The sequence below is a fragment of the Hemitrygon akajei genome, chromosome 16 (assembly GCF_048418815.1).
Source record: "Hemitrygon akajei chromosome 16, sHemAka1.3, whole genome shotgun sequence".
Lineage (NCBI taxonomy): Eukaryota > Metazoa > Chordata > Chondrichthyes > Myliobatiformes > Dasyatidae > Hemitrygon > Hemitrygon akajei.
The window spans coordinates 89,094,170-89,118,270 of NC_133139.1; the positions used below are offsets into that span (position 1 = coordinate 89,094,170).

The 24,101-nt window shown below is 39.4% G+C and overlaps 1 protein-coding gene across 1 annotated transcript; it reads left to right on the forward strand.

Moving 5' to 3' along the window:
* The first annotated feature begins 1,342 nt into the window (after positions 1-1,342).
* cdc37 (cell division cycle 37 homolog (S. cerevisiae)) lies at positions 1,343-21,851 on the forward strand. The gene is made up of 8 exons (XM_073069407.1): positions 1,343-1,562; positions 5,276-5,557; positions 7,286-7,394; positions 10,484-10,599; positions 14,144-14,266; positions 14,478-14,660; positions 19,786-19,857; positions 20,639-21,851. The coding sequence occupies exons 1-8, from the start codon at positions 1,461-1,463 to the stop codon at positions 20,783-20,785; spliced, it is 1,134 nt and encodes a 377-aa protein (XP_072925508.1). The 5' UTR covers positions 1,343-1,460; the 3' UTR covers positions 20,786-21,851.
* Positions 21,852-24,101: the final 2,250 nt, after the last annotated feature.

Sequence of the window (24,101 nt, forward strand, 5' to 3'; positions counted from 1 at the left end):
TTGTATGTACAACAAGTGTATGGGACATTGGAAAAAATGTTGAATTTCCCCATGGGGATGAATAAAGTATCTATCTATCTATCTATCTAAGTTGCGCTGATCTGCAGTCTTCACTTGCTACTGTCTGGCCCACAGTCCCTCTCACGCACAATTCTATAACCCAATTTGTGGCTCAAAATTGCGCATTGGAAGGCATCTTAAAACTTCATTAGCGTATTATTTAATGTTTATATATTTTGATGCTTTGTCATTCATGCTATTCCAAAACTTCACTTTTATTTTCTGGATGCATGAATTGAACAGGGTTTTCTTACAGTTGGCTTGGGATTGCCAAACGTTATGTGGATCTTCTGGTGTAGTCTGTTTTGTCATGTGTTTTTGTGATATCATTCTGGAGGAACTTTGTCTCATTTTTTAACGGCATTGCAGTTGTGGTTTCTAAATGACAATAATCTGAATCTGAAAGAAATTGGTGCTGCAAAGGAGGAATGTGGGGCCCACTCGATGCATTTGAAACTTTATTGAATAGCAGGAAGTGCAGGACTTAGTTGAGGGTGTGTGGGCTGGCACTGATTAAGTCCGGTGTCATGATGCTTAATTCTGGTGACTTTTAGGTTAGTAGTTCCATGTCACCATAATGGTAGCTTTAAACAGAGAGGAATATTGTCACATTTGTTTGTGGATGGCTTTCCGACATGGCTGTTTTATATTTTCTGGAGACAAGGTGGTGTTTATACCTCATTCGACCTTTTTTTAATCACCTCAGGGGTAAAGTCTTACAGACAGCTGTCGGCAAGTAGAAATGAGATAAAATATTGGGTGCATTACAAGTGTAACTTGATATGTTTTTGATCAGTAAGGGCGTCAAAAGTAAAGGGGAGAAGGCAGGAGATTTGGGTTGAAAAGTGAAATAAATCAGTCATGCTGAAATGGCGGAGCAGACTCCATGGGCCGAACGGTCGGGTTCTGCCCCTGTATCTTATAGTGAAACACAGAAACGCTGTTATAGTGAAACAGGCCTCCAGCCCACCACAAAAAAACAAAAAAATATTCTTGAAACAAATTGTGAAAGCGACCGTGAAATTACTGTAAGATTTCTTAACCAACATGGTCAAACTCTCAGTATTTGGCCTTTCAGCAAATTAAATGTCAAGTTTACATTAAAGGAACTCCAAAAACAAAGCAGTATCTCTTTAAAACATCTGATAAAGGAAAACAGAATTTGGGTAAAAATGAGAAACGCCAGCACATTCCCTGCAAAAGGCTTTGACATTATCAGGCGCCTTTACCTCATGGAGACGGACATCCCAGCGCGCTCGGGTGGGCGTGGGCGTGGCCGCGCCACCGGATGTGGAAGTGACGCGTGGTGGGCGGGAGGCTGGTGGCTCAGGGAGTTTTCTAGAAGCGGCTGGAGGGATTGAGTGGCCTGAGAAGTTAGGTTTCAGCCTCGGGTTGTGACGATGGTGGATTATAGCGTGTGGGACCACATCGAAGTGTCCGATGATGAGGACGATACTCACCCCAACATCGATACGGCGAGTCTTTTCCGATGGAGGCACCAGGTACAGGTCCCCGGCCCGGCTCCCCACAGGCCACAGTCTTCCTGGGAAAGGTCTGGGTTCCGGACCTACCTCGGGGTCCTCCCCTGCACCATGTGTGGCTGGGTGGACAGGGGGATGGGGTGTGATCGAGCCTTTCCCGCTGTGTACCTCCCCACCATTCCCAAAATACATATAGTGCATGAGTCCGCCAAAGGTATGAAAGAGTTTTGATCTCTCCACTTGTTGGGCTGATACAATGGAAATGTGCTATGTAAACATGTCACGGTGTAATTACGGCTTGGCACGGGCGATGGTGCCACGGATTCTTAATGCATAGGAGGAGTTCATAAGGCACATCAGGTCAAGGTCAACGTCAAGTTTATAGTCATATTCACAAGTACATGTATGCACTGATGCAATGAAAAACTTGCAGCAGCACCATGTGCCTGTCTGGAGGCACTAAGCTGCCATTCCCACCTTCCTGGAACCGTGCAAGATGCTGTATTTTCCTTAAGTACTTGGGCAAATGTTCTTCAGGCCCCTGATTAGCTACATCCTTTCAGGCAGTGAGCTCTGGATGTCAGTCAGTTTCTTCAGTCTGTGTTGTGAAGCCTTTTATATCTAGCAGTGTTAATTCAAAAGGGATCCCACTTGTAATTTGATTATACAAAATTCTAGTTGGTTTAAATCTAGAATGCCATTAGCATACTCTGGTCTTAGATATCATACAGGAAATATGTAACGGGATCTGTGGACCCTGAGATTCCAATTAGAAAACTTGGTTTATATTCCCTAAGACTTGCAAAATTAAGTGATGAACTAATTTTGATTTTTCTAGCCTTTAGGATTGCTAGAGGGAAAACATCTTGGCATATTGGGTATAAGAAACTAGGAGAAGGAGTTGGCCATCTGGCATATTGAGCCTGCCCCACCATTCAATAAGATACTGGGTGATCTGGCCATGGACTCAGCCAAACCTGGTGCCTTTCTCTCATAACACTTAATTCTTCAGCTGTGCAATAATCTATCTAATCTCCACTGCTTCTCCAGGCAGAGAATTCCATAAATTCACTACTCTCTAGGAAAAGCAGTTTCTCATCATCTCTGTCCTAAATCTATTTCCCAGAGCCTTGAGGCTCTTGTCTCCTAGTTCTAGTCTCACCTACCAGTGGAAGCAGCATTCCTCCCTCTATCTGAACTATTCTTATCTTGAAATATTGGCTGTAATCTGAAACATCTTTTGAGAATGAATTTGATAATACACTGTATGAGCAGAGTGGTTGGAATTTATTTTTTAAAGGGGAGATTAAAAGGCACAGGAAGTGATTGTTTGACCTACACATAATGTCTCTGCTGACCATGATGCTAAATTAAAGATCATGGGAGAATCGGCATTAACGTTCCCAGAAAAGCTACAATCTGAACATGTACAGACTTTCTTTTCTTGTCATTATTCCCTAAACAATGCAGTATAACAAATATTTACGTAGCATTTACACTGTATTAGGTATTATAACTAATCTGGAGATGATTTAAAGTATACGGGAGGATGTACGTCGGTTATATGCAAATACTACGCCATTTTATTTAAGGGACTTGAGCATCGGTGGATCTTGGTATCCGTGGAGAGTCCCGGAACCAATTCCCTGTGGATACCGAGGGATGACTGTATACAGTTCTCATTAGGGTGTTTTTACCCTTGAAGTCCCTTAGCTCTATCCACAATGATTCTTGCCCATGATCTGATTTTTTTTTACCAACAGAGCAATGCCACTCACACTGCCTTCCTGCCTGTCTTTTCATTGCAATGTGTATCCTTGGACATTAAGCTCCCAGCTGTAATCTTCTCTCACCCTATCTACTTAGGTTGCCATTAACTGTGTACTTTCTTCCAATATTTTACTTCATACTTGCAGTACCTCATACTTGCCTGTATAAAATTCCATCTGCCATGTTCTCTGTCTATTTCATATTGTAAAGTTTCACAATATTTTTTGCTATCCATGCTGTTTTATCATCCATAAACTTACTAATCAGTCTACATTTTCTCCCATCACTTATCACAGACAAGGACTGATCAAGCACTAAGGAACACCTCTGGTCACAGACCTCCAGTCAGAATAGCACCACAACATCACTGCTCTCAATCTTCACTTGCCAGGCCAATTTGAATCCATTTTACAAATCCAATTTCAGGACTCATGTCACTGATCCTCTGCATCTTAGCTTCTGTTTAAGCCTGTCATGAAGCACTTTGTCAAATGCTTTACTGAAGTCCATGTAGGCATCATCCACATTCCAACCCTCATCACTCACAAAAAAAGACTCGAAAGAGTTTATAAGTCATGACTTGCAGCACGTAGAGACGTTGATTGTAAGCACAAGCAGTACTGGAAATCTTGAGCAACACACACAAGATGCTGGAGGAAATTGCCAAGTTAAGCAATATCTGTGGAGGAGTTCTTTCATCTGGATGTCTCAGGCCAAAACCCCTCCATAGGCACTGCCTGACTTTGATTTCCACCAGCATTTTGTGTGTGTTGCTCGAGGCATGTTGACTATCTCTAATAAGCCTGTGCTTTATTAAATGTTCTCCAATAGCTACCTAACCATTGAGGACAGGTTCACTAGCCCGTAATATCCTGGATTATCCCTGTTGCACTCCTTAAACAAAGGAACATTTTGGCTACTCTCAAATCCTCTTGGACTTTCAACAAGGTAGAAAGTATGCAAAGATATTTGACAAGGCCCTAGCAGTGTCCTCTTGCTCTCTCAATAACCTATGTTATAACCCATCAGGTCCTGGGAACTTAACCACCTGTGTTCATCAATAGATCCAACAGCACTAGTCTTTGATCTCCATGATTATTGGGATACTCCATACAGGCTGTTCTCCATGTCCTTTTCCTTAGTGAATTCTGATGTGAAGTACTTGTTCAGCAGCTAGTAAAAGTGTCTTATTTCCTGAAAGTGCAAACAAGTGTGATCAATATTAGTCTTCAGATGACATGAATGGATTGGAAATAGAACTAGGAATATTTTGTGCTCTTTGCCCAAGTTCTCCATCTTGAACATTCTGAGGTGTATGAATATTGTAAAGGAGAATGGTTGCTTTATACAGAGTTTTGGAGGAAAATATTAGGCATCATTTAGGTAGTTGGAATGCACTATACATGGTGCACAAACAAGTGAGTGAATTGCATAATGGTCTCTTGTCATTGGTTTATTAAGATAGCTAACAACCTTGAAATATTATATTGATCTCTATCCGTCTGAACAAATAGAGGTACCCTTCATTTTCTACCTGATACTGCATTACTGCAGTGAAGTATTACCTCAGTTCTGGACTTCCAATCCTTAAATTCCAGTTCATGGTTAATAAAAATGTCCTTCTTCCCCCATGCAGATTCAGAAATCAATTATTTCTGAAAGCTGTCTTAATGCGGAGAAGCCTTTGAGGACCTTGTCACTGGACATATATGGACAGTAATAATTTTCTCATTTACCTTCCAGTATGCATACAATTAGCTGGTAATGCTGCGGGGTTATGTAGCAATTGTACCCAAACACCCTGTGCTTCCCTGAGAAAAAAAAACTCTGACATACTGTGCCAAAATTGGATGATTTAGTTTCTAAATCAACTGGTTCGTTTCTCGGTTTTTGCTCGACACTTTCACAGCAATGTTCACAGTTATCAGCTCAAAGAGCAGGTGTTTGCCACCTTTGTGTTTCAGGCTCGGATCGAGCGGATGGAAGAGGCACAGAAAGAGCGTGAGGAGTATGAGAAGGGGAGTGGTGACGTTAAGCGTAAGCTCAGTGAATGTCAAAAGAAGCTCAAAGAATTGGCACTGGCAAAAACGGACGATGCAAAGATAGAGATTGAAAAATTACAGGATGAGCTAAAACAGCTGAAAAAAGAAGAGAAGGAATGGGATAAGAAAGGAGCATTGCTGAAGAAGAAGGAAAAGTCTATGCCATGGAATGTGGACACACTAAGTAAAGAAGGATTCAGTAAGGTTAGTGTGGTGTTACTAAAGTAGTATTCCATATTTTCCACTGTTAGGCAGCTGAATGCCTGACTGCAAACAAGAACTTTGTGGAATAATACAAAACAGATCAAGCACTTTAAGTGCAACTTTTACCGTAATCAACATCAAGATGCCCATTTTACTGCTGGCATTTAGGGCAGAAATGAAGTTCCTCCATCTCTAGCCATGCTCTCTATTATACCCCAGGTGTGGTTCATGGCCCTCAGTTGCACACAGATACAGAAGGATTCTTCATTGCTATTTCCTTAACACTTTTTTTTGCCAGTCAGGGTTGTTAGCCCTGAGCTGAACCCCTAAACCTTGAGTACCAGTAGACCACTCTTAGTCTGGCCTTTTGCCCTTTGGCCTGTTTGGCATGTGTGACCCTATCAAGAGCTAAAGCACATGCTCCTGACTCCAACCAACGAAGCACTCTGGGTCACTGAGGCACACAATCCTCCAAACCCTACGACAAGGTTGTGGTCCTCCTGGTCCACTGTTAAGGCAGGTGAGTGCCAGAGGACAAACAGAAACTTTGGGAAAATACAAAACCAATCAGTGCAGTTTTTTTCAGTAAGCTGTCTTTTTATTAGCTTCCAAAATGCTAATTGTTTCATTGGCACTGGAAAATATGTGCTATATCAGACACCGCCCTTCCTGGTTGGTGCTAATCCCAAAATAGCCAGGGAGATACAAGACTTGGATTTGTATTGCAAACAATTAAATAACTTTTTGCACACTTAAAAGTGGAATTCTGTGTATGCTCATAATTTAAGCTGGAAAAATAAATAAAAATAGTATACAGACTGTGCAACATCTTTGAAGATAGAAACACTCTATCTTGATATACTTTCATTACTTATGAATATTAGTTATAATAGAGTAGATACAGAAGCTCCTTAACAAAGTCTAAACCTGTGCATCAGCAATGCAGTGAGAAGACTTGTTTTAAAGATTGTGGGTGAGTGTTAGTCAGGAGAGATTGTAATTCTACTTTATGTTCACTCACTCATTTGGTCCAGCAACAACTGTATTTTAAAATTAACATTTCCTTATGTGAATTCATTTCTGTTATCCTCACTCCTATTCTGTGCAGTGTTCTGCAGACTTCCTATCTCTATTTCTCCACTCTGGGCCTTTGTCCATCCATTTTCTTTGCTCCACCTTGACCATTTTAGACCCTAAATCCAATCTCATTTTATGTTTTGTCTTTTAAAATACCCTTTAATATTTTGTGTCATCAGATGTTTATCTTAATGGGCCCTGGTCAACAGTGTTTCTATTGTCAGGCATGTTTAGAAGTTTTTACTGATTATTGTAAGTCACTATATTAGGTACAAGTTGTTTATAAACTCCAGTGCTACTCTCATTTATCTGTTTAGCCCGGTTTTGACATTTATGGACAAGTGAGTCATTTTGGTATTTAAACCAATTTTTTCATTTATTTTGGTATTGAAATAAGTAAGGCCCTCCATTATATCATTAGCAAACAAGTCGTTGGTGATAAACTTGATGTAATACATAAAACCTGTCTAAAATAAAATCTCGAAAGAGTCAGGCACTGTTATTTTTCAGTTGCTTTTGTTAAGTCTTGGAAATAATTCAGGGAAAGTTTTTTTTTCTTCCCCCCCCCCCCCCCCACCCTTGAACGGCCAGTGAAAGTCCACAGCTTACTTGATCATTTTGTAAATGCTGGAATGTTCTGCTTTTGCTTAGAGCGTTTTTAATGTGAAACCAGAATCGACCCAGGTTGAAACAGAGGAAGATAAAGAAAAGAAACACAAGACCTTTGTGGAAAAGTACGAGAAACAGATCAAGCACTTTGGTAAGTGGCAATATCTTAAGCTTTCTGGTGATACTGCAAGCTTCCAAAATGCTAATTTCATGATTATTATGTAAGTATTTCATAGGATTGGATTGATTTATTTATTGAGATACAATGTGGAGTAGGCCCTTCTGGCCCTCAAGCCACTCTGCCCAGCAATGCCTCAATTTAATCATAGGAAAATTTTACAATGACCGATTAACCTACTAACCGGTACGTCTTTGGACTATGGGAGGAAATCAGAGCACCCGGAGGAAACCCACGCGGTCACAGAGAGAACGTACAAACTACTTAAAGGCAGCAGTGGGAATTGAACCCGGGTCACCTGTACTGTGAAGCGTTGTGCTAACCATTACACCACCCTGCCACCCCACAGATGTCACCTGTTCTAGAAAGCAACTGTGTTTGTGCCCCTGAGGTTCTACCTCAAAATCTTTTCTTGCTGGAGAAGTTGACTATTCTCTCAGAGTTTGCTTCTATAAAAGTTGACACTGACCTTGTACAAACCAGATCAAGCTAGGAATAAGAGGATGTTTCATTTTAACTTCTATTTTCTGCACTGACTGTTTTCCAGTTTTAAGTTCAGATGGATTTATGTTACTGCTTTATTTTTATACTTGACTCGGTTCACCAGTTTCAGAATTCAAAGCAGTCACAATTACTGGATGGCATGACTAATATTTTACACTGCAGTTTCCAAAATGAAGGTCGGCCATTTCCTTTTCTGTTTCCCTTCATCTGTTTCTGACCTTTGAGTTCAAGTCCATTTTTTGCCTTGCGTTCACTAGTGTAAATTTTGCCATTCAGTTTTATTATGTATGCATAGAATCTGTCGCAGAATTACTACACTGAATACCATAAGTCTTGATGACAATACTGCAACAATTTTAACTTGTGTCTCTTTGGTGTGTGTGAAAATTTGAGATTTAAATAAAATGGTAAAAATAGTCTTCAGGTCATGCAACATCTGTGGAAGTAGAAACAATCTTGCAAGCTTTGTTTTCTTTACTTAAAAATATGAGTAACAATACTGTCCAAAAGTGTTGGGCACAAAAGATTTTTTATATAGATTTTGTTTTAGATATTTACTTTTTGTCTTTTACATGAGTGTGTCTGTAGAAAAGACCAAATTTTAGAGTTCTAAACATTAATTTTCCAAAAAATTAAATGTCAAAGATTTTTTTGCATTTCATTAAAGAAAGTGACATATTAAGTAATAGACCATTTTCAAATAAAAACTTGATTAGCTTGTAGGTACTATATTTAGCTCAGTGCATGATTAATCAAAAATAACAAACATATATTAATGATCAGTGACATAATGAATTGAATGAACTAATTAACTGAAACAGAAGTGGGTGTAGAAGGAATCAAACTGGGTGAAGGACAACCAAACTAAAAGGTGGGAGTGTGGCAGCTTAACCTTCAAAACATCAATTCTTACATCATGGCAAGAGTGAGCATAGCAACGAGACACCAAATGGTCATCGTACGTCAGCATGGTCTCCCAAGTGGTAATTCCAAGACAGACAAGAGTTTCAAGGTGTGCTGTCCAAGCCATTCTGAAGAAGTACAAAGAAATGGGCAAGGTTGAGGATGCAGTGGTCGGCCATGGAAGCTAAGTGCAGCAGATGAGAGAGACATCAAACTGACACCTCTTCTAAGTTGGAAGAAATCCAGCATGGATATCAGCTCTGAACTCACAGAAACCACTGGAATCCAAGCACATCCCTCTACAATCCGGAGAAGTCTTGTCAGAAGTAGTCTTCTTGGAAGAATTGTTACCAAAAAGCCTTTTCTCTGAACTGGAAACAAAGCCAAGATTCTTACCTTCAGACAAAAACACAAGGACTGGGGTGCTGAACAATAACAGTAAGTGCTCTGGACTGAATAGTCAAAATTTGAAATTTTTGGCTCAAGTTTGTCCTTGGAAGAAGACCTGGAGAGTACTACATAGATGTGTATCTGCAGCCAACAGTGATGTACGGTGGAGATTCCCTGCAGGTTTGGGGCTGCATTAGTTCTGGTCAGAATTAATAGAACCCTCAATGCTGAGAAGTACAAGCTGATTCTCATCCATCATACAATACCATAAAGAAGGTGTCTGATCGGTCCCAACTTAATTCTGCAGCAGGATGATGATCCCAAACACATGGCTAAGGTCAGAACTATCTTCAGCGAAAAGAAGAACAAAGAATTCTGCATCAGATGTTATGGCCTCCACAGAGCCCTAATCTCAACGTCATCTAGGCTGAAAGGAATTACCAGGAGAGACAGAAGCAAGCGAGACAGCTAAAGTCTGCAGAAGTTTTCCCAGATGCTTAAAACAATCTACCAGCTGATTTTCTTGTAAAACTGCACAACTGTGTACCTAAGAAAATTGCAGTTTTAAAGGCAAAGGGTGGTCACACCAACTATTGACCAACTATTGATTTGATTTAATTTTTTACTGTTTATTGCTCTTTATGGTAAATTTTTGATATTTAGAAACTTTCACTTACTTTACTTTATTGTCACCAAACAATTGATACCAGAGCGTACAATCATCATAGTAATATTTGTTTCTGCGCTTCACGCTCCCTGAAGTACAAATCGAAGTAAATATAATAACAATTTAAATTATAAATCATAATTTGAAAATAGCAAAGGGAAAGCAAGGTAGTGTAAGTCAGGTCCAGATATTTGGATATTTGGAAGGTACGGCCCAGATCCGGGTCAGGATCTGTTCAGCAGTCTTATCACAGTTGGAAAGAAGCTGTTCCCAAATCTGGCCGTACGAATCTTCATGCTCCTGAACCTTCTCCCAGAGGGAAGTGGGACAAAAAGCGTGTCAAAAGTGATAAAAATAATTTTCATTTCATTATTTTTGAAAGCATCTCCACTTTACATACATTTTTTTTTACAGGTGTCTAAGACATCTGCAGTGTACTGTGGATGTATCTAGAATGGAATGTCTTTAATTAGCACACAACCTGTTGTAACAAGTTATTGATTGAATGCATGTAAGTTCTTCAAATTAATGCAGGGAGGTGAAGGTTGTCCAGTTTCAGAGAGTAAGAAAAATAACCTTGTTACCTATCTGTACACAGGCATGCTCAGCCGCTGGGATGACAGTCAGAAATACCTGTCCGACAATCCCCACCTCGTATGTGAAGAGACAGCCAATTATCTGGTCATCTGGTGCATTGATTTAGAAGTTGAAGAGGTAAAGTGGGTCATTAGAACATGAGTGTTTTGAGTAGGAGTAGGCTCTTAAATCCTGTTGCACAAGTCATCAAGATCATAGATGGTCTTTACCTTGCCCACCTTTTTCTGCACTTTTCCTTATTCCTTTGTTGTCCAGACTATTTACAAGACGTGATGCATTTGCCAAATAATTGTCATCAAAGCAAGTCAATACCTTTTGAGTATTCACTAAAGACCAGACAGAGAAAAGCCATGGGGCTTACTTTGACTGCAGGTCTGTGACTGGTGGTGTTCTGCATAGATCCATTCTGGTACTTCTGATGTTTGTGATATATATATATATGACCTGAATGAAAAACGTAGATGGGGGTATTAGTAAGATTGCAGACAACATAATTGCTGGTATTGTGGATAGCATAGAAGACTCGAAAGGATACAGCAGGACATACTGTCAGTGTATGGACATGATAGAGAAATGGCAGGTGATGTTTAACCCTGCCATATTTTAAGTGTCGCACTTTTGGAGGAGACTGTACACTGTCGGTTTCAAAACTATTAAGTGTTGATGTACAGAGGAATCTTGGGCTTCAAGTCCATAGCTCTGTAAAAGTGGCTGCACAGGTTCATAAGGTGACATACGACATGCCAGCTTTTTGTCAAGGAATTGAGTTCAAAAGTCAGGAAGCTATATTGCAATTTTATAAAATGTTAGTTGTGCAGCACCTTGAGTATTGCATTCGGTTCTGGTTGCTCCATTATTGGAAGGAACTGGGGGTTTTTGGTTTACTAGGATGCTGCCTAGATTAAAGGGCATGTGCTACAATGAGAGTTTGGACATCTTGAGTTGTTTTCTCTGTAGTGGCAATGGCTGAAGGGAGATCTGATAGAGGTTTATAAGATTATGAGAGGTGAAATGCCTTATACCAAAGGGCATGCATTTAAGGTGGGGGTGGGTTAAATTCAGAGGAGATGTGTGAGGCAAATTTTATATGCAGAGTGATGGCTGTCTGGACCGTGTGGAGGCATATATGATGAAGGTGTTTAAGTGGCTCTTTGATACGCACATAAATGTACAGGAATTGGAAGGATATAGATATTGTCCAGGCAGAAGGGATTAGTTTAGTTGGGCAATTAATTGCTCATGTGATTAGTTCGGCATAACATTGTGAATGGAAGGGCCTGCTGTTCCTCTGCTGTACTGCTTTGTGTTCTAAATTAAATAATCTGAACACTCAGTTTGGGTCTCCTAAGCTTTAAAGCTAATTTTCCTGCTGAATTTAGTGGTGGGGAGAGATGCAGAGATTTATAACCATATAACAATTACAGCACGGCAACAGGCCATCTCAGCCCTTCTAGTCCGTGCCAAATGCTTACTCTCACCTAGTCCCACTGACCCGCACTCAGCCCATAACCTTCCATTCCTTTCCTGTCCATATATCTATCCAATTTTACTTTAAATGACAATACCAAACCTGCCTCTACCACTTCTATTGGAAGCTTGTTCCACACAGCTACCGCTCTCTTGAGTAAAGAAATTCCCCCTCGTGTTACCCTTAAACTTTTGCCCCCTAACTCTCAACTCATGTCCTCTTGTTTGAATCTCCCCTACTCTCAATGGAAAACGCCTATCCATGTCAACTCTATCTATCCCCCTCATAATTTTAAATACCCCTATCAAGTCCCCCCTCAACCTTCTACGCTCCAAAGAATAAAGACCTAACTTGTTCAGTAACTTAGGTGCTGAAACCCAGGCAACATTCTAGTAAATCTTCTCTGTACTCTCTCTATTTTGTTGACATCTTTCCTATAATTCGGTGACCAGAACTGTACACAATACTCCAAATTTGGCCTTACCAATGCCTTGTACAATTTTAACATTACATCCCAACTCCTATACTCAATGCTCTGATTTATAAAGGCCAACATACCAAAAGCTTTCTTCACCACCCTATCCACATGAGATTCCACTTTCAGGAAACTATGCACCATTATTCCTAGATCACTCTGTTCTACTACATTCTTCAATGCCTTACCGTTTACGATGTATATCCTATTTGGATTATTCCTACCAAAATGTAGCACCTCACACTTATCAGCATTAAGCTCCATCTGCCATCGTTCAGCCCACTCTTCTAACTGGCCTAAATCTCTCTGCAACCTTTGAAAACCTACTTCATTATCCACAATGCCACCTACCTTAGTATCATCTGCATACTTACTAATCCAATTTACCACCCCATCATCCAGATCATTAATGTATATGACAAACAACATTGGACCGAGTACAGATTCCTGAGACACACCATTAGTCACCGGCCTCCAACCTGACAAACAGTTATCCACCACTACTCTCTGGCATCTCCCATTTAGCCACCGTTGAATCCATTTTACTACTTCAATATTAATACCTAACGATTGAACCTTCCTAACTAACCTTCTGTGCGGAACCTTGTCAAAGGCCTTACAGAAGTCCATATAGACAACATTCACTGCTTTACCTTTGTCAACTTTCCTCGTAACCTCTTCAAAAAATTCAATAAGATTTGTCAAACATGACCTTCCACGCACAAATCCATGTTGACAGTTCCTAATCAGACCCTGTCTATCCAGCTAATTATATATACCATCTTTAAAAATACTTTCCATTAATTTACCCACCACTGACGTCAAACTGACAGGCCTATAATTGCTAAGTTTACTCTTAGAACCCTTTTTAAACAATGGAACCACATGAGCAATACGCCAATCCTCCGGCACCATCCCCGTTTCTAATGACATTTGAAATATTTCTGTCAGAGCCCCTGCTATTTCTACACTAACCTCCCTCAAGGTCCTAGGGAATATCCTGTCAGGACCCGGAGATTTATCCACTTTTATGTTCCTTAAAAGCACCAGTACTTTCTCCTCTTTAATCGTCGTAGTTTCCATAACTTCCCTACTCGTTTCCCTTACCTTATACAATTCAATATCCTTCTCCTTAGTGAATACCGAAGAAAAGAAATTGTTCAAAATCTCCCCCATCTCTTTCGGCTCCGCACATAGCTGTCCACTCTGATTCTCTAAGGGACCAATTTTATCCCACACTATCCTTTTGATTTGATTATCTTCTTATTATCCAGACTGATGAATTGTTGTGACCCATTAGAGACTGAGACAGCTTTGTACAATTATTGATAATTTGCTGCTTAAAGATCTTCCAGTCAATTATGCCTACTGTGTGTGGTTTAGGGATATATAATTGTGAAAGAGCCACTTTAAATTATCAATCACTGTACAGTTTACCATAGAAGATTTTTATCCTGTTTGCATCTGTGGTTTATGTATTTCAGTTTTGGCATTGTTATTCCATGCATACGTATGAGTTTCACATTGTATAGGATTACTATTCATGAAGTGTTCTGACATCGAATCTAGATTGGGTGATGTTTGGGACAACTGAAAAATTGAAGTGGAAGTAAATTTATGGGATAGGATTTTATTCTGTCAGCACAGTTGGTCGTCAGAGCATCTGTTAAAAGTAATTAATGTGTTAAAGTTATTTTTTGAATGGGTTCCCTCTCCAGAAACATGCACTGATGGGACAGGTAGCCCACCAAACCATAGTAATGCAGTTTATCCTGGAACTTGCCAAGAGCCTTAAGGTGGATCCAAGAGCCTGTTTTCGACAGTTCTTCACCAAAATCAAGGTATGGGAAAAGCTGGTTGTCATTTGAGTTTTAATCAGTTTGTTTTAGACCATCTCCCTGTGAAATCATATTTTCCCTTGTGACCTACTATTCTTTTAACTGTACCAGATATCATTTTTCTTGTGACCATTGATAAGTTTTATGTATTTCATGAGAATTAAGACTAAATCTTGAATCTGGGACTTTAGAGTGTTTACAACTGTCTTCCCAGACAGCAGATAAACAGTACGTGGAGGCATTTAACGATGAACTTGAAGCCTTTAAAGAGCGGGTCAAAGGTCGTGCCCAAGCAAGGATAGAAAAGGCAATGAAGGAATACGAAGAGGAAGAACGCCAGAAGCGTATGGGACCTGGTGGGCTTGACCCTGTGGATGTATATGAAAGTCTTCCACTGGTGAGTATATCGTTATTAAATGGTACCATTGGTCTGAGGAAGAGTATTTAATGTATTGCATCATAGTCCATTCTTACTCTTACCTTTCACCAGTAGAGGTGTTCCCATTCTGCACTGCATCTCAATAAAATAAAATAAAGACTTTTCAGTACAACACAGACACAAAATGCTGGAGGAACTCAGCAGGTCTCGTCAGGAAACTAGTTCATAGTAAATTTATCTTCAAAGTACACATCACCGTGTACAACTGTGAGATTTATTTTCTCGCAGGCATTCAGACTAAATACAAAAAAAACACAATGGAATCAATGTAAAACTGCACACAAAGACAGACAAACAGCCGAAAGACAGGATACTGTAAATACTAAGAATGAAAAATATAATGTTAATAAATTAATACATAAAATATAATGATATTAGTAAATAACTAAGCAATAAATACTGAGAGCATGAGATGAATAGACCTTGAAATTGACTCCATAGGTTGGGAATCAGTTCAGTGTTGGGGTGAGTAAAGTTATCCCCTTTGGTTCAAGCCCCTGATGGTTAAGAGGTAATAGCTCTTGAACCTGTTGGTGTGGAACCCTAAGGTTCCTGGACTTCCTTCCTCATAGCAATCGTGAGAAGAAATTATACCTGGATGGTGGGGGGCTTTGATGGATAAAGCTTTCCTGCGCTCTTTGTAGATGTGCTTAATGGTGAGTACATCTTTACCTGTGATGAACTGGGCTGTATCTACTACTTTTTGTAAGCCTTTCCGGCCAAGGATATTGGTGTGCTTCAACCAGTCAGGATACTCTCCACAGTGCATCTATATAAATTTGTTAGAGTTTAGACATACCAAATCTTCGCAAACTTCTAATAAAGTGGAAATACTGCTGTGCCTTCTTTGTATTGGCACTTGAATGCTGGACCCAGGACAGATCCTCTGATAGCGCCGAGGAATTTAAAGTTCCTAACTCTCTTCACCTCTGATTCCCTGATGATCTCCGGTTTTCTGCTTCTGTAGTGAATAATCAGCTCTTTAGTCTTGCAGATTTGAGTAAGAGGTTGTTGTTGTGGCACCACTCAACCAGATTTTCAATCTCCCTCCAATATGCTGATTTGTTATCACCTTTGATTCTGTGAGCAGCAGTGATGTCATTGTCAAATGTAAATATGTAATTGAATGGAGCTGTACTTAGCCTTACAGTCATAAATATAAAACAAGTAGAGTGGGGTAGGGGGAGGGCTAAGCTCACAGTCTTGTGTTGCACCTATGTTACTAGTAATTGGAAAGGAGATGTTGTTGCCAATCTGAACTGATGGGTCTGCAAGTGAGGAAATCGAGGATCCAGTTGCACAAGGGGATATTGAGGCCTAGGTCTTGCAGCTTATTGATCACTTTTGAGGGGATTATAACATTGAATGCTGAGCTGTAGTCAATGAAGAGCACCTTGTATGCCAGTTGAGTAACAATGATGGCTGGTATGGAGCTGGTTAAGTGCATTCATAATTGGTTCTGAGGTAGGAAACAGAATAGTGGTTGAAAGTTGTTTTTCGAATGGAGGCAGGCAACTAATGGTGTGCCGCAGGGACTGGTGTTGGGACCCTTGTTATACATTATTTATGTAACTGATTTGAATGCAAGTACACAAGGCTTGATTAGTAAATTTTGTGGGTGTCATGAAATTAGGAAGTGTTGATAGTGGAGAAGGTTATCGCAGATTAACAAGGAATTTTAATCGTAAGTGTGCTGAGGAGTGGCAAATGGATTTCAATGGAAATAAGTATGAGGTGATGTATCTGGAAAGTCAAAATAGCATAGGACTTGTTCTTTGAATGGTAGGCCATTAGCTAATGTAATGGAGCAAAAGGACCTAGGAGCAGAAGTGAATAGTTTGTTGAGAGTGGTGTCACAAATAGACAGTATGGTTTTAAAAAAAACAATTAGCAAACTGGCCTTCATTAGTCAGAGCACTGAGTATAGCAGTTGGGGGATTATGATGCCGTTGTCTAGGTTGTTTATTGGGTTGTATTTGGAGTCTCTACAGTTTTCATTACCCTGCTATAGGAAAGATGTGGTTAATCTGGAAAAAATGCAGAAAAGATTTGCAAGTACATTGCCAGGATAAAAGGGTCTAAGTTGTAGGGAGAGGTTGTCCGGGCTAGGTCTTTATTCCCTGGAATGTAAGAGAATGAGGGGTGGCCTTAGAGAAGTGTTGAAAATTATGAAAGGCATAGATAAGGTGGATGTTATCAGTCTTATCCCAGAGTAGGGAAGTACAAAACTAGCAGGGGTAGGTTTAGGGTGAGGGAAGAAAGATTTAATTGAGACTGAGGAAAATATAGCATGCAGAGGATAGTGAGTATATGAAATGAGCTGCCAAAGGAAGTGATTTAGGCAAATGCAATAGCATAATTTAAGAAACATTTGGATAAGTACATAAACGGGCAGGGGTTAGAAGGATATGGGCTAAATGCAGGAAATTGGGACTGGCTGTATGAACGCAGTGGTGAATACATGGATTTGTTGGGCCAAAGGGCCTGTATATATGTTGTATTTTTCTCTGACTATAATGCAAGGATTCACTAAGTAGTTTCAATTTACTTTTCACAACTTCCAAAGACCACTACAGGTACTTGTATTCAGATATTGTCTGCTCTTGATGAACCTGGCTGAGATTTGACCTCAGCGAGTTTTCTGAGTCCCTGACTTGGGGACCTTGACTTCTATAGTTGGTCTCTGGTGTCACTGCTATTGACTATCTTCAAGGTGTTCTTTTAGATATTCTGTGCTTGTCTTGGAGTTACAGCCTAGTTGTTTTTTTGCCATTTGTATAGCTATGATTCCAATCTTTCTTTGTTTCAAATGTTTATTTAACCCCTTTCAAATTTCTGCCAATCTACAGTTACCACAATATCAGTTTGTGATTTTTGAAATTTATCATACTGCCCCTTTTACAAGATGTCATTTCTTGAAATGTCCACATTTGCTTGTTCACTGTATAGTCGAGAGGGATAGTTCACAGCGGATGGCGAGCTTTCACAACTACGTTCCCACATTTGTTGCTAATCTCTTGGTCATGTAACCTTCACTGTGCTGCTTTGTTCTTGGTCCCAGCATCTCTTGCTCGCCAGCAGAGTCCTCCCAGAGCTTGATGGGATACTTAATATCTCTCTGTCTGCTACATCAGAGTCACATTTATTATCAGTGAAATTTATATTGTGGCAGTATAGAGACATTAAAAATTACCATAAGTTGCTAAATGAATGGTACAAAAAAAGGGATAATTAGGTAGTGTTCATGGGCCATTCGGAAGTCTGATGGAGGTGAAGAAGCTGTACCTAAATCGTTGTGTGGGTCTTGAGGTTCCTGTACCTCCTCTTTAGTACAAAGACGAAGACGGTAATATGAAGACGGTATGTCTCGATGGTAAGGATCATTGGATATGGATGATGCCTTCTTGAGCTCCTGCCTCTTGAAGATATCCTCGATGGTGGAGAACATAGTTCCAATGATTTGAACTGGCTGAATCTACAGCCCTCTGCAGCCTCTTGCCATTCTGTACGTTGGAGGCTCCATATCAGGCTGTGATGTAACCAGTCAGAACATTCTCTACCATACATTTGTAGAAATTTGCTAGAATTTTTTAATGACAAAGCAAAGAAGGCACTAGTGAGACATGGTAACACTTTACAGGCAGTTAACAAAAATACTAACAGTTCTACTAAATATACTTTTTTGGACTACGATTACTGGAATCCGTAGCTTGTGATTTCCCGTTGAGAGGTGTGCTTTTGAACCATCTGTATAACATGACATTTTTTTGGTATCCTAAAAGATACCGACTGTGCTCTTGAGAATGCAAGTATGGTCGTAGCAGCCATTGCTAGAGTGGACTTGGGGCCGGACTGAAGCAGTGGGGCTCAAACCTGAGAGTGAATAACAAACTGGTGGTTGTCTGATTTAAGTGCTGATCCAGATTAATAAGATTAGGGTGCCAAGGCCAAAGACAAAGGACAAACCACTGTTCAGCTCATAACTTAATGAGGCTTTACCTCAGCACTGAACCTGGCTCTGCAGCTCAGCTGTGGAATCTTCACTTCATGCTTTGTGGATTGTTTGTTTTTAAGTGTGTGTGTGTGTGTGTGTGTGTGTGTGTGTGTGTGTGTGTGTGTGTGTGTGTGTGTGTGTGTGTGTGTGTGTGTGTGTGTGTGTGTGTGTGTGTGTGTGTGCTTTGCACAATTTGTTCATTCTTTTTCACATATTGGATGTTTGTCTTTGTGGTGTGGGGGAGGTTATGAATTCTACTGTGTTTGTTTTCTGGCTGCTTGCAAGAAGGTGAATCTCAGGGTTGCATATGGTATATGTACTTTGATAATAAATTTGTTTTGAACTTTTTTTGATATACCAAAGTTCCTTAAACTCCTCAAAGTTGAGCTGTTGGCATGCTGTTTTCATGATCATATCCACGTATTGGTCCCTGGATAGATCCTGAAGATGTTGATGCCTAGGAGCTTGAAGCTGCTCACCTTTTCCACCACTGACCCCATTCTCCAATTTTCAAACTTGTCAGGACCAAATTGATTTTGGAATTTTGTAAAACATATCAAAATAGACTTTTGTTGAAACCCCAGATGGCAGGGATACTTGGGCAGCATCTGTTAAGAGAAATATTATTTTATCATCGATGCTGCTGAGTATTTCTATTAAATATTCTGTAGGTGATATGCTTTTAACAAATTTGGTTAAACTAAATGAGACTAGAATTAGAGATCATGGGTTAAGAGTGAAATGTTTAAGGAGAATATGAGGGGTATTTTTTTACTTGGTGGTGAGAGTGTGGAAGGAACTGCTAGCAGAAGTGATTTCAACATTTAAGAGAAATTTGGATAAGTACGTGAATGGGAGGGTTATGGAGGGCTATGGTCCAGGTGCAAGTTGAAGGGGACTAGGCAGAGTAATAGTTCAGCACAGACTCTGCTGCAGTATTCAATGACTGTATGACTCTATAATCCTTGGAATAGGCAACGTTTACTCTTCCAAATTTATGCCATCCTCAATGAATTTGAGAAATTTGTTTCTTGTAAAGCTTTTAAAAGTTTACAACATTGTTCAAGTCTTTGCTGCCTGTTTTTGCAGGAGATGAAGAATTGTTTTGATGCAAAAGATATTCAACTGTTGCAGGATGTTATCAGCAAAATGGATCCAACAGTAAGTGATTCTGGTAGCTAAAAATATTCAGCACTTCTGCATCCACATCATGCTTAATTGTGTCCTGATGGTATCACTTTTGTATTCCTACACTTCCTGATCTTGACCATAGAAGACATTATGTGATTTTATACATGAAAGGATTTGGGGGGGTGGGGACATCAATATTATGTGGAAGCTCTGTCAGTCTGTCAACTCTTGTCTGGTTATCCTGAAAGCAATGTTGAGCAATTTGGTGGTCTGCTGCTCTAAAGAGGGAGTGTGAGGGAAGATTCCTAATGATTGGGAGGTGGGGGAGTAGAATAGAATCAATCAAGCTAAATGAAGACAACTGAGCAGCTTAAAAGTAATGAAAATTTAACTTTGGTTTGAAATTCCTAAATTCTAATTGGTGATCCAAAAGAGTAACAACACAGCACTCTCAGTAGATTACCTATTTCAGTGATATGCATGCACTGGAGCAGGGTTTAGACCACAGTCTTGTGGACTTGTGCAGGAGTGCTATGACATGACTTAAAAGATCGCTTAAGACTGGTGCTACCATGCATCTGTAATCCCAGCTTCTGCTTGGTCTCCAGTGATCCCAGCTAGGCATTGGGTATATCTGTGTGTTGCATTTTAGTTATGTTTAGTTGCATAAATTTGTTTACCTTCTGGCCCATTGTATGTTCTTAAAAAAAAAAACAAGAAAAATCTGGCCAACTCTGAAAGCATGTAGCAGTGTTTATCCTCTGGAGAAGGTGGTTTAATTAAAGATGAATTCACTCTGTGCATCGTCTAGGAAGCTAAGTACCACATGCAGCGCTGCATTGACTCGGGACTCTGGATTCCAAATGCAAAGGCTGCTGAGGAGGAAGGAGAGAAGAAAACAGGGGAAGATGATCCTGTATATGAAGAAGTTAAAAAGGAATCCACTGAAGAAAAATAAAGCTATTTTTGTTTGTGTAATTGCTAGCTTTAAGTGCTGTGCCTAGAAACAGACTGCATCCTGGTTAGGGTTGACATAAGCTTGAATATATTGGTCTATTCAATGAAAACTGAAAGTCTGACACAAACCAAATGCTTTTCTGTATTTTAATAAGTACACAAGTTTTTGACAGCATACAGACTGCTTCACTATTTGCAGTAACTCACTGGATCCACTGGTAACTGCAAAAGAAACAAATGTCTGAGTGAGTGACTGCTTTCCAAGTACTTCATGACCATTGCATATGGCGTTGAAAGACACAGACAAGAGAAGTACCTGTCTCTGCTCCTAAACTGTGCCGAGTTATCAAATGAGAGCTTGCGTGGTTGCCGTGAAGCTTCGGCTCACTGGAGAGAGAACAGTTATTGCCTATGAAACTATACCTCACATAAGTATAAAGTTGAGGGGGAAATAACAGAATTCATAGCTTAAATTCTGCAAGTGGGCTTTCTAGCTAATGTCACTTAATTGAGGTAATATTTGGAAAGAAATAGAAAATCCTGAAGGTTATTGATACAAAATTTGATGGGAATGAAATAACAAAACTTTTGTAGTCTATAAAAAAATTTAGAATCCATGCTCACAAACTTAAATATAGTTAGCAAAGTTGGTATCTCGTGATCTGGGTACATTGTCAGGAGTTGGGACAGGGAAACAGAATTATCAATTCTTCATAGGCTCTCGGATTTTGAGTGCTTGTACATCAACATTTCATTTTTCTGGTTAGATGAGGGATTTACATGACACAGTTTTGATAAGTGCTTTTATCTTGGTATTAACACATCATAGTATTGTCTGTACTAAATTTGACTACTTTTATGTTCTGTACATATATTTTAATGAAACTGCACACTGATCACATTGTGGCTCAGAATAACTTTATTGAGGGCCAATGTTGCTGTTGATACCGCTCGTTACTATGACCTGTTTGATCTGAAGCAGTTGCTGTTTTCAGTAAGGTAGTTATTGTGTCCATTTATTTCCTGTTACTGGCCATCATGTATGCAAATAAAGATGATGCAGTATATTGCCTCTTGAGTAGCCTGCTCACTAAACTTCTGCAATTTATTTCACTAAATGTTATTAATGTAAATGCAACAGGAATACTTCAAGGAATTTTTTATGGTTTTAATAATTGCTGGTTTCATCAGTAAGCCCAACACAGGGTGTATTTAGCATTCAAAAGTGTATATTCTCCACATTTCCAAACTTCTAGAGAGCTTAGTTTATTTCTGACCTTGATCATTTAATTTTTGATTACTTCTATGAAATGCAATGGGAGGTCTTGCTGGAGGGAACATGTTAATATTGAATGCTTTGTATTGAGTCAAACTGGAGAAACTTCATTGTCTATACAGTCACTTTTGCTTCCTCTTTTCCATCTCACTATGATCTATTGTACCAAGCATTATCATCTATTTTGGTCTCTCTCAATTCAGTCATTTCCCATTTCAGCATTCTATTTTGCTGAATCATTGTGCACATGTCATTAATTAAATGACTGGTTTTTGAATTACACTTTCCATTCACAATAGTGATTTTTGAAACTAACAGTTTCAGTATTGTTTTGTCCTACACACTTAATTATCCGTCTTCTGGAGTCTAGGATATTATCAAAGCCTTTTCCCATTGATAACATTGATCTCTTGTCTCTGAACATACTGCTAACTATAACAATGACACTATATAATACAAAATAAAGAAGGGGCCTACCATGTATATAAACTATATCGTGCAAATAATCATTGGATCTCATTGCTGTCTAATCTATCCAGTTTACTCACAATATTGAAATGGTTTTGCACTGAAGAACCTGTCCCAAGAAACATCCAAGAAGGAATAAAAACAATTTACTTCAACGTTGTGTTCTAAGTAACAAGCTAAGAGTTATCTGCACTTCTTTTGTGAGACTATTGTCTGCATGAGGATTTTCCAACATCAGTATCTATCCTTCCATATGGGTTCTATGTACGTTTCACTGTGTTCTTCTCCGATGTTTGTCGACCATTTCCATTCCCCTTCTTCAATCCCAGGCTCTCTAGGGAAAAAAAGTGCCCCCTCCGCCCCCAATCTTTTCCTGCGCTCTCAAAGGAAAAAATGTTAACAAGACAAATCCTATTGGATAATTCAACAGGCCTAACTTAATCAAATGTATTATTGTTTTAAACAGCAAAAAATATGAAAATATCCAATTGTATAATGTAATTAAAGGAACACATTGCATTTTGAGAAAATCAGCAGAAAATAAAATACCCACAGCATAACACTATTATTAAAACAAAACATGATCTTAAACCAGGGTATTACATTCTCTGCTCCCCCACCAAAAATATGTATGTCCTGGTGACTTTGTAAACCTTTGACACTTACCAAACTCATTATCAATAACACAGCATTTATACTTTATGTTCACACTTGTGTTTTGACAGTATTCAATCATGTGGCTTTCACCATTCAAATGAATTAAGTGATTACAAGACCTTCCAATCCATTTGTAAGTGGGTGTAACATATTTCACCATTGAAATTGACACAACACTTTGATTTTCAGATGCATCGTATGCCAGCGTAACTGGAGGTTTCCTCTCTGTGATCTTATTTCAGTTTCTTCACTTAATAGTTGATTTTCAGACACTATTGTGACTTTTCATGTTTTCTTGGAGATGCCTTATCCCGTCCATCATTCATTCCTCCTGCCTTTCTACTAAACTCAGCATAAATTTCAATTATATTGAAGTCTGGTTCCCCTTCACCATCTAATATGTCTGGTTGTCCAGTGGTTGTATTCCCCACTATACCCAGATATAGACTGGAAGATTGGGACATCCCTTCATGACCTTCTTTTGGGAAGTTTGCATAAGGTAAGTCATATCAGATTCCAGTTTCTTCATCTGAGTCTGCACAGTATTCAATGGATATGTCTGGTCTTTCCAACAAAACCATACTATTGCCTGATTTATCTTCAGCATGTTTCCTTTCTTCTCTGTTGAAGAGTTATTTTACTAGGCGTATGTTCTCCGTCAGACTCTGGGTCAATATGTACTCCTGCCCTGAGGTAAAAGCTGGATCCAAAGGAAAATTTTTACAGGACCATTTCCATCTTTTGATTTCAACTGAAAAACTGGCAAGTTTGGCATCTGACTCTCCATTACATAAGGTGTAGAAATCCAGTGCTTCCCCTGTAGTCCTAAATTTCTTATTGGAACTCTTTCCAGGCATCAGTTAAGAAAATTTAATCTTTTGAACATAATTGCTTTTTTTCCTTTGATTTTGTTTTC